Source organism: Vulpes vulpes, chromosome 9 (assembly GCF_048418805.1).
Source record: "Vulpes vulpes isolate BD-2025 chromosome 9, VulVul3, whole genome shotgun sequence".
Taxonomy (NCBI): Eukaryota; Metazoa; Chordata; class Mammalia; order Carnivora; family Canidae; genus Vulpes; species Vulpes vulpes.
The window spans coordinates 104,908,686-104,924,921 of NC_132788.1; the positions used below are offsets into that span (position 1 = coordinate 104,908,686).

Here is a 16,236-nt window from a genome sequence, read left to right on the forward strand (position 1 = left end):
TAAAGAATCCATGAGCATTCCTGAGATATGTGCATACAAACCTGATTGATTAGCAGATAGACAGATACCCAGCTACACAGATACATAGATGCTTGATACATAGATCAATACATAAATGATTAATGGATACACAGAGACACAGATAGATACCTAGATGATCATTAGATACGTAGATAACTGATAGGTAGGTAGGTTGATTGATTAGGAGATAGCTCGTCCTTACAGTAGAACATCTGCTAAAAAAACTTGGACGGAATGATAAAGTTGGAAATGCATAATGTAGCTTCACAGCAGAGAAACCCAGAAGACCCAGGCCAAAAAAGAAAAAAAAAAATCACTAAAAGATAGTTGGGGGGGAGGGGTTGTCAAAACTTAAATATGGGCAATAGATTAAATCATAGCATAATCTCAATGTCAAGTGTCAAATTCATGATTGTTAAAACCATGCTATGGTAATGTAAGAAAAAGTTCTTGTTCTTAGGAGGCATTTAGGGATTAAAGGAAAATATGTCTGTAAACCACCTTTTAAATATCTCCAGAAAAAAATAATATGAATTTCTAAAATAAAACGTGCAGAGAAAGAGCAAATGGGACAAAATGCTGACAGCTGGCGGATCTGGGAAAAGGCTATTTGGAGTTCTTTGCATTATTCTAGCAACCATTCTGGAAGTCTGAAATGATACAAAATGAACAAAAATGATACAAAAGCAACAAAACAGGAGAGAGTTTCCCTCTGCAGGTTCCTGTTTGGGCTGTGAAGCAGCCAGAAGAGCATCTGCGGTGAGGGAGGGAGGTCTGGGGAGAGTGGGAAACATGTGAGGTCACTGTAAGGCGAGGGGGTCAGGCCAGCAGGGGACTGCTGAGAAACAGGCCAGGCACAGTGTGGGCAGGTGTGTCCGCAGGAGCTGGGCCAGGAGGCATGGGTGGCACGGCTCCTGGCAAGACAACATTCACTGCCTCTGAAGGAAGCCAGGGACGGGCCAGGCCTCTGAGCCCCTGCTCCTTCTCCTTTACAAGGGCGAGGACTTTCATACAAGAATCAAGGGAGAAAGGACTGGTCGTCATTCTGCATGTGGCCCCTACTCTGGGCTCAGGTTTGGCAGAATGTGGACTTCAGGAATGACCTTACCATGATGGGCAGCCCCTCCCTATCTCAGCAGTGTCACCCCAAGCCTTCTTGCCCTCACATGACACTTTCTGGAACCCCTTGCTCCATCCCTCACTCCATCCCGATCTCAGGCACTCACATGCACGTAGGGCTTGACTCTGTTACAGGGAAACCAGCCAACTTCATTGGTAGCCGTGTTTCTGCCCTAAAAGGCCAGGAGGGAAAGACATGGACAGAGAGGTTATAGGCATTCATGCTTGTGTGTGTGCTGAACTTTCTACCCAGTGGCCACGCTGTCTGTCCATCTATCTCGCTGTGACCTGCATGACCCACGGAGTGCCAGCCAGTATCAACTTCCCGGGAAGATGGCCAGCTCGGAAGAGCCGATCCAGTCCTAGAAATCCCCATGTATGTCATCCTCCCCAGATGCCTCCTCCAGACCAGCCTTTCCTGCCAGCGTCACTTCCCGGGACTGCCTGCACCCATGACCCCACATTCAGGTCCTTCTCCACCAATCCTACGGCTCAGCCTGTACCTCCCACCAGTTCTGTTCGGCCTCAGCCTTGGTGAGCTCCACGATGTCTCCAGGGTTGAGCCGTAGAAAAGGTCCAAAGGCTCCAGGGGGTGGAGGAAGCCCATAGTACTCCTGACACACCTCCATCTTGGGCAGACCTGGAGGGGAGGGATGGTGGTGGCTTGGTGTGGCTAGTGGTCAGGGATTTTCAAACCTGAGTCTCACAGCCCACCAGGATGGTGAAAACTAGAGGCTGACAGCACCAGGTGGTGGTGAGGAGGTGGAGCACCTGAAATTCTACGTTGCTGCTGGGAGTCCACTTTGGGCAACAGTCTGGCAACATCTCTCCAAAGCTAAATAGATGTCCACCTTGTGACCTGATCATTTGACTCTGGCATATGTGACCAAGAGAAACAAATGCTCAGGTCCACCAAAAGTTCTAGACAAGCTTACTTCACAAGAACCAAAATCTGGCAACGACCCAATGTCCTCAATAAAATAGATACACTGAGTGTGATATAATCATGCAATGGAATCCTAGACAGCAGTGACCAAACTGAGTCTCACTGACATGACACTTGACTCAAGAAGCCAGATGCAGGAAGAGGACATACCACATGAGTCCGTTTTTATGAAGTTCAAAGAAAGGCAAAACTCATCTATGGTGACAGAGGTCTAAGAGTGGTCCCCTCTGAGGGCCAGGTGGGTACTGACCAGCAGCACTGGAAACTTTCTGTGTGGTGGAGATATTCAATAGTGCAGTCCGGTAGGACAGTCACTAGCCAGAGGTGGCTATCTGTCCCCCAACATTGGTCTGAGAGTTTCCGGAGGACAAGCAGCACAGCTATTTTAGCTGTTTGCCCCCAGACAACTTATACAGTAGATGCTAAACACAAATAACCCATCCCTGGTGTAATTCCACAAAATTCGTTAACATAAGAATGAGTCCAGCCTCTCCCCTCTGCCATTGAGCTAAAAAGAATCCATGTCCTCCACTTCCCCATCCTCCTGGTGGAGGGCACTTTGCTGAGACTATATATCATAATCAGATTCTGTGGCATGGAATCAAGAGGAGAGGAGGTGAGAACTAGCAGAGGCGTGCCCAGTTGTCTAAGGCTAGAGAAGGCATCTGTCAGAGAGTAGGAGAAAAGAGGCAGTGGATAAGAAAAGTGGATGGTAAGAGAAAGAGCATCTTTAAAAAAAAAAAAAAAAGATTTCTTTTTTGAGAGAGAGGGAGAGTAAGGAGGAGAGGCAGAGGGATACGGAGAGAATCCCAAGCAGACTCCGCGCGGAGTGTGGAGCCCGACGTGGGGCACAGCCTCATGACCCTGAGACCATGACCTGAACTGAAACCAAAAGTTGGATGCTTAACCCATTGAGCCAGTCAGGTGCCCCAAGAAAACACATCTTAAGGACTGTTATTATCAATGCATTCTTTTCCAAGCACTTGAGCAAAGCAAGTAAAGAATCTAAGTTAGTTATTTTTAAATTCCTTTCAGGGAGACGCCCGGGTGGCTCAGGGTTGAGCGTCTGCCTTTGGCTCAGGGCATGATCCTGGTCCAGGGATTGAGTCCTGCATTGGGCTCCCTGCGAGGAGCCTGCATCTCCCTCTGCCTACGTCTCTGCCGATCTCTCTGTGTCAAATAAATAAATAAATAAATAAATAAATAAATAAATAAATCTTAAATTCCTTTCAACTTTCTAGGCCTAGAACAAATGGATCACAGCTTTATAAGCAGCACATTATGTGGTTGATAATACAATTGTTGAGATCTGAGGCAAAGAGCAGATTTCCTCCCGCCCCACACCTGGACTCACCCAGCTCATTCCTCTTTTTGTCCTGAGCCCGGCGATGTGGCTTATCCTGGAGGGAGAGACCAAGAAAGCAAGCGTGGATACCTAGGCCCAGCCTGGGACTTCCTCAACCCCTATGGGGGCACCCAGCAAAGGGCCATGCCCACTGCTGGGGTCTCCTGGGTCACCCCTCCTTATCCCCCATGATTTTCCATGCAGAGAAAGGAGCATGGGGGTCTCACCTTTTTCATAGTTCCTGCAAAATCTATGGGAGAGAAAAGGAAGTAGCTAAGATGGGAAATCCCCCCACGCAGAACCAAGCCGACCTCCCACCCTTTCTCCCACTGGTATACCTTGCCCATGTCGGCCACACGGAGGGACCCTCCCCAGACACTCCTTGTGTGCAGGTGCCCGGCACCGATGACAACGGTAGCCCTGATAGAAGGTGCCTCTGGGACACAAAGGCGAGACAAAGCTAAGTCAGTGATGTTGAACAGACACAGCCAATCATTTTGCCAAGGGTCCCCTTGGGTTCTCTTTAGGGCTGGAGAGACATGGGGAAGCCAAAGCTCAAAGGAGAGCCTCCTGCCTTCCAACTCAGGGGGAAGATGGCCAGAGGAGCCCTTCTAAGGAAGAAAAGATACCCAAACCCAGGCCCCAGGCCCATCCTCCCAGACTCCCACCTCAGCAGCATCTGGCAAGCCTTGCACGACGTGGTCTCCTCAAAGGAGAACATCTGGAAGTCATGCCCATTGGCAGTAGCGTTCTCGGGGTAGATGTTGGAGCTGGAGAGGGGAGAGAATTCCATGCAATGGAATAGTATTCAGCACACAAGGGAATGGAGTACAGACACGTGCTGCCACTTAGACGCATCCATGCAGCCCTATTGGATACGCTGCCCGAAGCATATTGTGCCTCTCGGCCTGCCCACCGATGGGCATTAGGGCCGTTGCCACGTTTTAGCTATCGTGAATAGGGCTGCTATGAACATGGGTGGAGACTATAAAGCAAATTGGCTGTCAGGGGCTGGTGTTGGGGGGTGGGGGATGGGGAGTGATGGCTTCATGGCTGCAGGGTTTCCTTTTGGGGGATGAAAATGCTCTGGAACTTGACAGAGGTGATGGTTGCACAACACTGTAAGGTACTAAACGCCACTGAATCATAGCTTGAAAAAGCTAAATTTTTGTTACGTAAATTTCACCTCAAGAAGAGAAAGAAAAAGAAGGAAGAAGAAGAAGAGGGGTCTGTCCAGGCTGGTGGCTGAAGCTCACACAGAACCTTGGCTTTCTGAGCACGCAGACAGCATCAAAAGCCTATCCCTCCCAGGTTCCAGATGAGGAAACTGAGGTTCACAGTGGCCCTACAGAGCGGAGCACAGAATTGCCTCTCGGCCTCTGCCCGCATGTAGAGTCTTCTGAGGACAGGAGGATGGAGGAGGAAGGGATCTCACATGGCCATCTCGAACTGCTCCATCCACTTCTTCTTCAGTTCTCGTGTCTTGAAGAACAGCTCATAGCCCTGGACGCCTTGGTCCTCGATCAGGAGAAACATATGAGTCCACTGCAGGGAAGCAGAGCTCAAAATGAAGGCACCCACTCTGCAGAGGGGGGACCACATGCCCCCTTTACCCCTACTCCTGTGGGGAGAAGAGGGTCAGGCCTATAACAGCCTCTCTACCCCCAGGAGAACCAGGCACAGGTACCTGCATATGGGTCTGCCCAGGAGAACCAAATACACATCCATAAATCTAAAATCACACACACACACACACACACTGGAATTCTAAAGGTCAAGGGGGAAGGCTTGGGCTGCTCTAGGGCTTCCCAATACTGGGGATCCCAGTTTCAGCCTCAGAACCCACCTTCTTGTTTTCTCGCTCTCCAGAGGAGTCATCTCGAACCTGGAAGCTATGCAAGTTCACAAAGTCCTTGAGGTCGTAGGAGTCCCCTCGGCGCTTACAGATGAGAAGAGCTTTGTCGAGCAGGAAGGCGTACCTGAGAGCGGCTGGGTCAGGTGCCTCGTCTGGCTCCCCCCAGGGGTCCCCACCAGCTCCCCACTCGCTCGATCTCCTCTACCATCCAGGCCCCATCCTACTGTCCATCTAGGATTCCTGCTCTTCTCTCCTTAGGCCAACTTGGCAGTGCCCCCCTGTCTATCCATCCTGACTTCACCCATAAGATCCATACTGGTCCCAGCACCTGTTGGTCTTGGCTCTACACACACGTCCACGTTGGTCCTGCCGTTTGTCCACCTAGGCTCCATCCCCTGGTATAACTAGAAATCTGGCCCCGCCTCTGCCCAGGCTCTACCCTATCTCTGTTGGCTCTGCCCACCTGTCCATCTTGGAGCGCCGCTCCACTGAGGTGATCTTGAGCTCCCCATCAATCTTCGGCCGGCCATAGTGGGCCAGAGACTGGTCCTATAGAGCAGGAAGGGGGTCTAGCAAGGGGCCACCAAGGAAGATACCACATACCCTCCCTTCATGGCCACACACCTGGCTATCCCTGCCCTACCCCCTCACCAGGTTCTCGATGGACAGCTGGAAGTTGGTGATCTGCCGCAGTGTCTCGTTGTCCCGCTTGACCTCGTTCACACACTGTGCCAGGTCCTGAGGGTAGAATGAGGGTGAGCCTGGACACTGCCTCCCCAGTCCACCCAGTCCCCTACCTGGCTGGGGATAGGGAGTCAGCCCCTCCACTCAGGAGGTATAGAGAGGTATAGAGAGGGTATCCCCAGCATGTCCTGTCCCCAAGGGGGAGGCTGGGAATCACTCACTGGGTCACGTAGGCATGTCACTGTTGGTGAGAGGAGGGTTGCCTGTGGGTGTGACTGTGTGCCTGGGCTGCACTGCCTTGAAGGCATATGTACCTGTGCGTGACCACTCACCCTCATGGCATCCAAAGCCAGCCGCAGGTTCTCCTTCTCCACTGCATCCTGCGTGTGTTTGACCAGCTCCTGCATGACCCACAGAGACAGACATCTTCATGACCTGGGCTTGCCCTCTCCTCTTGGGAGCCCTCCAGACAAGCCTGGCCTCCCAGCTTCCTCCTTCCTCCCAGAGGGCCCTAGAGCTCAGCCCCTGGAAGCCAGCTCCACCCCACTCCTAGGACACAGAGAGGAACAGAGGCCAAGCCCTTGCCTAGGGGCCCCCACTCATGCACCTGGAGCAGGAGGTGGTACTTGAGCACCCGCTGCATGGGTACCATCAGCAGGTCCCGCAACGTGAACCTCCCATTGTTGGCTCGCTGAGAACATTCCTGGGGGGTCAGAGAGAGAGAGAGAGATAAGCAAGATGAGGTGGAGACAGGTGTTGATTTTTCTAGAACTGGAACCATCATATCTCCCCTGAGGAAATGGTGAAGAATTTCCTGGAAGGCTGGCAAATACTGCCTGGGGCAGAAGCCCAGGATTCCATCAGCTGAGTGGGGCTGGTGAGGGAGAGAGGGACAGGTCTGCAGGGTCTCCACTCTGGAGACCAATGAGCCTGATGTATGGCACACACAGGTGGCTCCTCATCATCTCTGCCCTGTCTGTGCTTCCAATGGACACACTGGGCCAGGGTGGGGCTCAGCCCAGGATGACGGCTCGGTGTGAACTTAAAGCTCAGCCTGGACTTCGGGCAGCCCCTGAACTTGGGGCTGGGGATCAGGATGGAGTCAGAGTTCAGTTCAGGGTGAGGACCTCAGCCTGGTGTCAGGGCTGAGTGCAGAGTCGGGGTTCAGCTGGGGTCAGGGCTCCGTGCTCCCATCTACCTCCTCCTGCTCCATTTCTCCCACTCACCTGGTCAGTACCTCCCTCCCTAAACCCTCGACGGGCAGGTCTCTGGCTGGGCAGCCACAGAAAGTGGCACCATCAATTCAGTCTCCTCCCCGCTGCCCCTGGAGCCTGGGGAGGAGTAAGAGGGTTCCCCAAATGTGGCCCAGGCACCCACCTCCAGCTTCATCTGCACATCTTCCCGGGCTGTGGCCACGCGGTCCAGGTGCTTGCTGGCCGACTCCACCTGGCTGCAGTAGCGGCCGTAGACGAGGAACCTGAGGGAAGGACAGGTGGCCGGGTAATGGTGGCCGGCACCATGGTCAGGCAGATCTGGGTGTCAGTCCAGGCCCCACCTCTTCCCAGATGGGTGATGCTGAGCCTCGGTCTCCCCATCTGTAAAATGGGCATAACAATGGCACCTCCCACAGGGAGCTATTGTAGCGCTGAATGAGACAACGCATAAGAAGCTCTTAGCATTTGGTATATTGTCGCTTCAACGTTCATTCATTTAACCAACACTTACAGGGCACCTACTGTGTGCCAGGCCCTGTGCTAAGCACTTTAGGCATCAATTTATTTAATTCTCACCACAACCTAGGAGGTACGTTCCTGTGCCACACTGATTTGATAGATGTGGCACCAGAGCACAGAGAGGTTAAGTGATTTCCCAATACTACACAGCCCGAAGAGGCAGAGCTGGGGATTGAACCAGAAATGAGCGGTCCCTTGCCCAGGAGCAAAGAAGGAAAGGCCCTGCCTGTCCAGTAGTCTCTGAGGGCAAGATCTCCCAAGTGCCCAGCCTGAGCAGGACAAGGTGACTTCCAGGAGTCAAGGCCGGCCAGCTGGGTCTCACCTCTCCTTGTATTTGATGAAGACCTGGTAGAGAGTGGGCGCAGTCGGGGCGGCCAGAGCTTCCTTCATCTCCTTTAGGAAGTGAGTATGTACGCGAAGTAGGTCCTACTCGGAAGAAAGGGTAAGGCCGGGGCTCAGGAAGCCAAGCAGGAGATGGGTCACTCTCCCACCCTATGTTGCTCAACTCCCAACCCCCACATTCCAGGGACAGGTGAGGCCAGCAGGTTGTCCCCACCGGACAGAGGCCAGGAGGGCTGGGGACTGGCCAGCTCACCTCGATGTTGATGAAGATGATCTCAATGTCTTGAGGTTTGAGGAACCGCTGCAGGGGCTTCATGAAGTGCTGTGGGAGGGGAGAGAAGGGTGAGGGAGGGGCCTCACCCCTCCTGGGAGATGAGGACAAGGAGGCAGAGTCAGAAAGAAACAACAGAAAGAGAGACTAAGAGAGAAAGAGCGATGGAGAATGTTCACACAAACACCTGTACGTGGCTGTTCACAGCAGTTGTTCGTAACAGTCAGAAAGTGAGAACAACCCACATGTCCATCAGTGGATGAGCGGATAACAAGACGTGGGCCACCCACACACGGGAATATCAGCCCTGAACAGGAGCGGGCGCCGACATCTGCTGCCCTGTGGAGGGACCCTGAGCTCATGACACTCAGGGAGGGAACCGGAGACAGAAGGCCACACGGTGGGTAGCTCCACGTGTGTGAAATGCCCAGAACAGGCTCGTCCACGGAGATGGTAAGTAGATTAACAGTTGCCAGGGGCCGGGGAAGGATGGGCTTAGGGTGTGATGACTGAAGGGTATGGGTTTTCTTTGGGAGGGATGATGGAAATGTTCTAAAATTAAATAGTGGTGATGGCTACAAAGCCTTGTGAGTAAACCAAAAGCCACTGAGTTGCAGCCATTAAATGAGTGAACTGTACAGTATACTGGGTCCACCTCAATAAAGCTATTGAAAAAGCAATGGCCCAAGGGAAGGGAATAGAAGGTCAGAGAGACGTAACAGAGACACGCAGACAGAGATGAGGGTACAGGAACGGATACAGACAGGGACAAAGGGGCACACACAGGGAAAGAGAGACAAACAGAGGAAGATGTAAGGAGAGACCTAGAGGGAAAGAGACAGACGCAGGAGACAGGATGACAGAGAAAAGCAGAGACAGAGATGAAGAAACACAAAGCGATGGGATAGAGAAGAGCCCCAGGCCCGCTTGGGACACAGTGGCCTCTCAGTGTGGCCCAGAGGCCGCCACACCGGCGGATGTGCACCTGCCGGGCCACCTCCCACGCATGCGCCTGCCAGGGGCTGGGTTGAGCATCGCACCTGCTGGATGGAGCCCAGCGTGTCCGTGTACTTCTCCTCCGTCTGCTGGATTTCCCGCAAGCAACAGCACCGCTTGTCATACTCCGTCATCTTGGGCTGAGAGTGGGGAGGAGAGGTCGGTGTTGGGGTGCCCGGGGTTGCCCACCCCCCATGCCCATGTGTCTGCCCAGACATCATACCCCGCCCCACCCACCGGCATGGGCATGGGCTCCGTGCGCATGAGGTCTTCGTAGATCTCGTCACCCTCCGCTTCCTCGTTCTCCACGCAGTCATACAGGTCCTCGTCCTCCTCCACCGTGTCGCTGCAGGGTATGGAGTCAACCAGGGCCACCGGAGCCCCCAGGCCAGGGACTCCGCAGGCCCCTCCCAGATCAGACTCGTGTCCCCTCAGATCCACAGGACAGGGCCATGCCCCCTTCAGGCCCCCCAAAGATAGGGTCACATCCACTCAGAACCCCTAGGGCAGGGCCATATCCTCCCAGACCCCTTAGGGCAGAGCCATATCCTCTCAGACCCCTTAGGGCAAGGCCATATCCTCCCAGACCCCTTAGAGCAGGGCCATGTCCCCTCAGATTCCCAGGGCAGGGTGGTGGTCCCAGACACTCACTCGATCTGGTCAGACAGGCCACTGTAGATGTCTTCATCACCCACACTCTCCTCCTCAGTGGGAAAGGGCCTGGGGGAGCCATAATGGTATGAGCCAGAGGCCTGGGGGCCAGTTGGGAGGGGGACTTCCAGAAGGGGGAGGATTGGGGCCAGATCAACCCAAGGATGCCAGCTCAAATGGTTACTCACATGATCCCCTTATTTTGGGCAATCGGGGTCCAGGACAGAGCAGACAGGGTGTAGATGACCTGTGACAAGGGCCATGGCTGCTCAGCAAGCCCCTTGCCCACCCACATGCCAGAACACAGCCTCAGACTCCATCTGAGACTAGATATTATGGTTAGACTCCACATGCCTAGGAGCCTAACTCAGGATTTTCTCCACCTTCCCACTCCTCTGTGTGAGTAGGTCAGGTTCCCCTAACTAAGCACCCACCACTTGATTGCCTTCTTCTATGCAATCCTTATAACCACTCAGAAAGTATAGGATGATATTATTCAGAAAAGAGGGACCTAGGGTTCAGAGAGGCATGGCCACAAACCTGAGGTCACACAGCAAGTAGAGAATCAGGATTGGAACCCAGTTCTAAGGATTGGAACACACCCCAAGCCATGCTCTGAGGTACCACCTGGTCTGACTTACCTGTTCCTCCCCCAATAGCCCTTAGCTTTCCCGGTGTAAATGTTCATGGAAATGGACTAAATCCAACCTTTCAGCCCTATGTGCCCAGCTCACGGGCAGTTCAGCACCAGCTTACCTTCCCAAAATCCTGGACATCGAAGAGGTCAAAGGCCTCAAAGAGTTCACTCCGCTTGAGGCCAAACTTCTCACCGCAGGTAGACAAAAAGGTACGGATGTTCTTAAGGCATAGGAACTGTGAAGAGAGACAGAAATGGGGGTAGAGGAAACATAACAGGACGGGGAGCCACTGAGCCCTGAGCAGTCTGTCTTGGGGACTGGCAGGGAAGGGGGAAAAGAAGCCATCACCTCCTTCTCAGTAAGCCGCACCCTCTTCTGATAAGGATCAAGCTGTACCTGAAGCTAGATCTACCCTTGAATTCTTCTTTATTAAGGTAAAATTCATATAACATAAAATTAACCATTAACTGATAACAAAACATATTATATACATACAATGGAATATTACTCAGCCAGGAAAAGGGAGGAAAGTTTGATTTATGCTACAACATGGATGAACCTTGAAAACATTCTGCCCAGGAAATAAACCAAACACAGAAGGACAATTATTATAGAATTGCACTTATATGAGGTCTCTAGAGTAGGCAAATTCACAGAGAAAGTAGATGGTGGGAGCCAGGCTTTGGAGGAGAGGGTGGAGAGTCAGAAGTTCATGGAAACAGAGTTTCCATTGGAGAAGAGGAACAATTTTGGATATAGAATGCCACTGTATTGTAGACCTACAAATGGTTAAAGTGATAAATATTCTTTTTTATATATATTGTATTCAAATATTTTATTTTTTGTAATCAAATATTTTATATAAACTTGTATTTATATTTATCAAATATGTATTCATGTCATTTTCTGTATGTATATGTAATGGTAAATATTGTGTATCTTCTACTGAAATAAAAAAAAATCTAACCACGGAGCAGCCGCGGCTGCTCCAGGGTGGCTCAGCAGTTTAGCGTTGCCTTCGGCCCAGGGTGGGATCCTGGAGACCCGGGATCGAGTCTCATGTCGGGCTCCCTGCATGGAGCCTGCTTCTCCCTCCACCTGTGTCTCTGCCTCTCTCTCTCTCTATGTCTCTCATGAATAAATAAATTTAAAAATCCTTTTAAAAATCTAACCACGAACCATTTAAAGTATACACTTGGGTGACATTTAGCACATTCACCATGTCCTGCAATGAACACCTCATCTGGATCCAAGATGTTTTTCTCAGCCCAGAAGGAAACTCTGTCACCATTAAGCAGTCACCTGCCATTTCCATCCTTCTCCCTGGCAACCACTGTCAGCTTCCTGTCCCTATCATTTACTATATCCATAACTGATAAATGGATAAACAAAATGAAGTATATCCATTAAATTATTAAGCCAAAAGAAGGAGCAAAGTACTGATACATGCTACAAAGTAGATAAACCTCAAAAAAGTGATGCTCAGTGAAAGAAGGCAGGTACAAAAGGTCACATACTGTATGTTTCCATTTATAGGAAACACGTCTGAACTTTTCAATTTCATGAGCCAACATATACCTTTCTTGTTTAAATCAGTTTGGGTTGGGTTGTAGTGCCTGGCAACCACAAGATGTTACCCAATGCAGCAGTCAGATATACAGGATATCACTCTGGGTTTGGGGTATTTGGCTCTGCTATAAACAAGCCCTCATATCCTTGCATTTGCCTGATAACTCATCTAAGTGTCCATATGCGCTCAGCTCTCTCTAAGGTCTCTAGATCCTACAGAATCCTAACCAGCCTTGCTTGACCACAGTTTTATCTCATAGCTTTGCATGAGCACCCGTCATGTACTCAATTCCTGGCCCTCTCTCTAAATATATTACAGATATATATATATATATATCTGTGTGTGATGAGCACACCTAAAATCTACTCTCAGTATATTTCCAGTGTTCAATACAGTATTATCATTTTTCTTTTGAGAGAGAGTGTGTGTGAGAACATGTGCATGTGAGTGGGAGCGGGGTGGGGGGGCAGAGGGAGAAGGAGACAAAGAACCTTAAGCAGACTCCACACTCAGCACAGAGCCCTACTTGGGGCTCCATCTCAAGACCCTGAGATCACAACCTGAGCCATAATCAAGAGTCAGACACTTAACCGACTGAGCCACCCAGGTGCCCCTCAATACAGTAGCTACATCATGCCTGCACATTGGATCCCTAGACAGATTCATCCTACCTAACTGCACTATTGTACCCTTTGACCAACATTTCCCCATTTTCCTCATCCACTCAGTCCCTGCTAAGTTTCTACTCTCTGCTTCTACGAATTTGACCTTCTTTCTCTCTCTCTTCCTCCTTCCATACCCCTCCCTCCCCCCTCAAATCTTCCCCCCCTCTCTCCTTACTCCCTCCCCCCCCCCATATATAATGGAATCCTTGCAATAATGCTACAAGTACTATTATATCCTCACTTTATAGATAAGAAAACTGAGGCAAGGACAGCCAGCCAGGATGCAAACCCAAGCAGCATGACTGCAATCCTGTACAAAGGACCCAGGCTGCTGTGCCTGAAAGTTTTTTAACGTTTGCCCATGCGGTAGCAACATATATGAATCAAATCAATACACACTATTCATTCTACCCGTGTTTATCTCACACCTCCATCTTCAGACTCTATCTTCTTCTCATTTATTGCTGCATTCACAGTATACCTAACCCACTCTCTACAGAACATGAATGTTAAATAAACGCTAACTTAAATAAATGTCTTTAAGAAGAGAATTTTACATCCTCCGATTGAAAGAAAACTAAGATCATTTGCTATAAAAAGAAGGCAGTGTAAAATAAATATGATGTAAACTGTGTTAGTAAATTCCAGCTGGATTCCATTGTCTGTCCAAGGCTCGTTCTGTCTCTGTCAAAGAGAGATTAGTAATAATTAGAGGTGCTTAAAAAACAGAGTAGCAATTCAACATCCATTTGTGATAAAGAAAGAGAGAAAAAAAGACTCTTGGCAAAGTAAGAATGGAAAGGAATTTCTGTAACCTGATAAAGAGAGCATCTTCAAAAAAAAATCTTAAACCTTTGTTTTAATAAAAAGTAGAACATTATATTTAATGGGGAAATGGTGAAACGATTCCCTGCATTTGAAATCAGAACTAAAGTAGGGTGTCCCCATTACCATTTCTAGTCAACACTGCATTGAAGATCTTAGCCTACACTGCACAAAACAGGGAAAAAAAGGAAGGAAAGGAAGGAAGGAAGGAAGGAAGGAAGGAAGGAAGGAAGGAAGGAAGGAAGGAAGAAGGAGGGGAGGGAAGGAAGGAGGAGGGGAGGGAGTAGGGGGGAGGAAGGGAGGGAGGAGGGGGGAGGAAGGGAGAGAGGAGGGAGGAAGAAATTAGGCATATGCAGAAGATACCATTGTCAACATGAAAAGCTCAGAAGAATATACAGATAAATAACCAGAATCAATATGGTAATTTCACAATGTTAGTCAATACACAATCAATATACAAAGTTTACTGTGTGTTGGTGCATTAGCAACAATCAACCAGAAAATGTAATTTTCTTAAGAAGATAATATTTAAGAAATCCTAGAATAAGCAAAACTAATCTACGGTGACAGAAATCAGATCAGTGGTTGCTTCTGGGGTGGGGAGGGCGGTGGAGATTGACTCAGAAAGGCCACAAGTGATGGAAATGTTCTGTGTCTTGATAAGGGTGTGGGTTGCACAAGTCTACACATGTGCTAGAAAGGATTGAGCAGTAAACTGAAGAATGGAGCATTTCACCACATGAAAATTGGACTTCCATTTAAAAGGATATCATTTACCATAGCCTTAAAAATGTAAAACATACAAAAAAGCTAGTGATACATAACAAATCTAACAAAAAGAAGTAAAAAATGTTTTATAGAGAAAATTATGGGGTGCCTGGGTGGCTCAGTGATTGAGTGTCTGCCTTTGGCTCAAGTCATAATCCTGGGGTCCTGGGATCGAGTCCCACACCGGGCTCCTTGTGGGGAGCCTACTTCTCCCTCTGCCTGTGTCTCTGCCTCTCCCTGTGTGTCTCTTGTGAATAAATAAATAAAATATTTTTTAAAAAAATTTTTTTAAAGAAAATTATAAAATTTTATTTGAAAAATATGAAATATCTAAACAAATAGAGTGTAATACATATTAATTCCCGTCTAGAAAGACTCAATATTTTAATCCCAACTAAAATCTCGAAATGGTCTTTCGTTGAACGTGGCACATGGATCCTACAATTTATATGGAAAAGAACAGAGTCACAAATAGCCAAGACAATTCTATAAGGGAAAAGTAAGCCAGGAGTACTCTCATCAAAACTTATCATAAATCTACATTAATTAAGACAATGTAATTATAGCAGTTAGCCTCCAAGATGGCCCCTAGTGGTCACAGATCCCAGTAGTTGTGCCCTATTTGTAGTTGTCTCTCTCACTGAACCAAGATTAGCCCTGTGTGACTGACTAATAGAGTATGGTAGAAGTAACAACACATGGCTTTTCGAGTCTGGGTAATAAAAGGCATTGCAGCTTCCACTTTGGCCTCTTGGATCACTGACCAGCCACTGTGTTGTGAGACCACTCAGTCAGAGCTATGGGGGTGGGGTCCAAGTGGAGAGGAACTGGGGTTCCATGTGGCTGAACCACCAGATCCTCCAGCCACAGTTGAGCCTTCGGATGACTGCAGCCCTGACTACATCTGACTGCAACCTCATGAGAAACCCCAGCTGAGCCATTTCATCATCCCTGATCCAAATAATTCATAAGCACAACAAATGCTCAATAAAGGAATATTTTGGGGATAATTTGTTATTTAGCACTAGTTAAGAAATATAGGGATAGGGATCCCTGGGTGGCGCAGCAGTTTAGCGCCTGCCTTTGGCCCAGGGCGCGATCCTGGAGACCCGGGATCGAATCCCACGTCGGGCTCCCAGTGCATGGAGCCTGCTTCTCCCTCTGCCTGTGTCTCTGCTTCTCTCTCTCTCTCTGTGTGACTATCATAAATAAAAAAAAGAAAAAAGAAAAAGAAATATAGGGATAAAGACAAACCACAATGGAAGAGCCAGAAATAAATCACACGTGTATGAAAAATGTCTTTTACAACTGAGCAGCTGTTACAGGCGTAGGGTAAAAAAGAGGTACTATTTTATAATTGTGGGTGGTTCTGGGGATCCCTGGGTGGCTCAGTGGTTTAGCGCCTGGCCTTTGGCCCAGGGCACGATTCTGGGGTCCCGGGATCGAGACCCGCATTGGGGTCCCAGCATGGGGCCTGCTTCTCCCTCCTCCTGTGTCTCTGCCTCTCTCTCTCTCTCTATGTCTATCATAAATAAATAAATAAATCTTTTTAAAAAATTGTGGGTGGTTCTACTGGTTATCCATAAAGGCAAAAAACAAACAAACAAACAAACAAACCCAAACAATAAATCAAATTCCTTCCTCATATCCTACTCATAACAAATCCCAGATGGTGTTAAAGACCTAACTGGTAAAAGCAAGGCTTTGAGAAGACAATTGAGGAGACTCTCTGGATGACCTCAGAATTATGAGTGATTCTGGAACAACAGAAAGCCCAAAGGATACACAAAATTTGATCAAACTAAAA

The 16,236-nt window shown here is 49.1% G+C and overlaps 1 protein-coding gene across 4 annotated transcripts in view; it reads right to left on the minus strand.

Annotated features, from left to right (window-relative positions):
* VAV1 (vav guanine nucleotide exchange factor 1) overlaps positions 1-16,236 on the minus strand; it is a 58,087-nt gene that overhangs the window by 12,851 nt on the left and 29,000 nt on the right. For all 4 annotated transcript variants that reach the window (XM_072721628.1, XM_072721627.1, XM_025988528.2 and 1 more), the window contains 20 exons: positions 10,720-10,836; positions 10,152-10,210; positions 9,964-10,032; positions 9,550-9,658; positions 9,357-9,452; positions 8,299-8,367; positions 8,026-8,129; positions 7,348-7,447; positions 6,578-6,673; positions 6,303-6,371; positions 5,938-6,024; positions 5,750-5,835; positions 5,278-5,410; positions 4,867-4,976; positions 4,100-4,201; positions 3,770-3,867; positions 3,659-3,681; positions 3,441-3,486; positions 1,644-1,780; positions 1,248-1,313 (listed from right to left, as the gene is read on the minus strand). In XM_072721628.1, the coding sequence (XP_072577729.1) occupies positions 1,248-1,313; positions 1,644-1,780; positions 3,441-3,486; positions 3,659-3,681; positions 3,770-3,867; positions 4,100-4,201; positions 4,867-4,976; positions 5,278-5,410; positions 5,750-5,835; positions 5,938-6,024; positions 6,303-6,371; positions 6,578-6,673; positions 7,348-7,447; positions 8,026-8,129; positions 8,299-8,367; positions 9,357-9,452; positions 9,550-9,658; positions 9,964-10,032; positions 10,152-10,210; positions 10,720-10,836 (1,776 nt within the window). The remainder of the gene's footprint in view (positions 1-1,247; positions 1,314-1,643; positions 1,781-3,440; positions 3,487-3,658; positions 3,682-3,769; positions 3,868-4,099; positions 4,202-4,866; positions 4,977-5,277; positions 5,411-5,749; positions 5,836-5,937; positions 6,025-6,302; positions 6,372-6,577; positions 6,674-7,347; positions 7,448-8,025; positions 8,130-8,298; positions 8,368-9,356; positions 9,453-9,549; positions 9,659-9,963; positions 10,033-10,151; positions 10,211-10,719; positions 10,837-16,236) is intronic.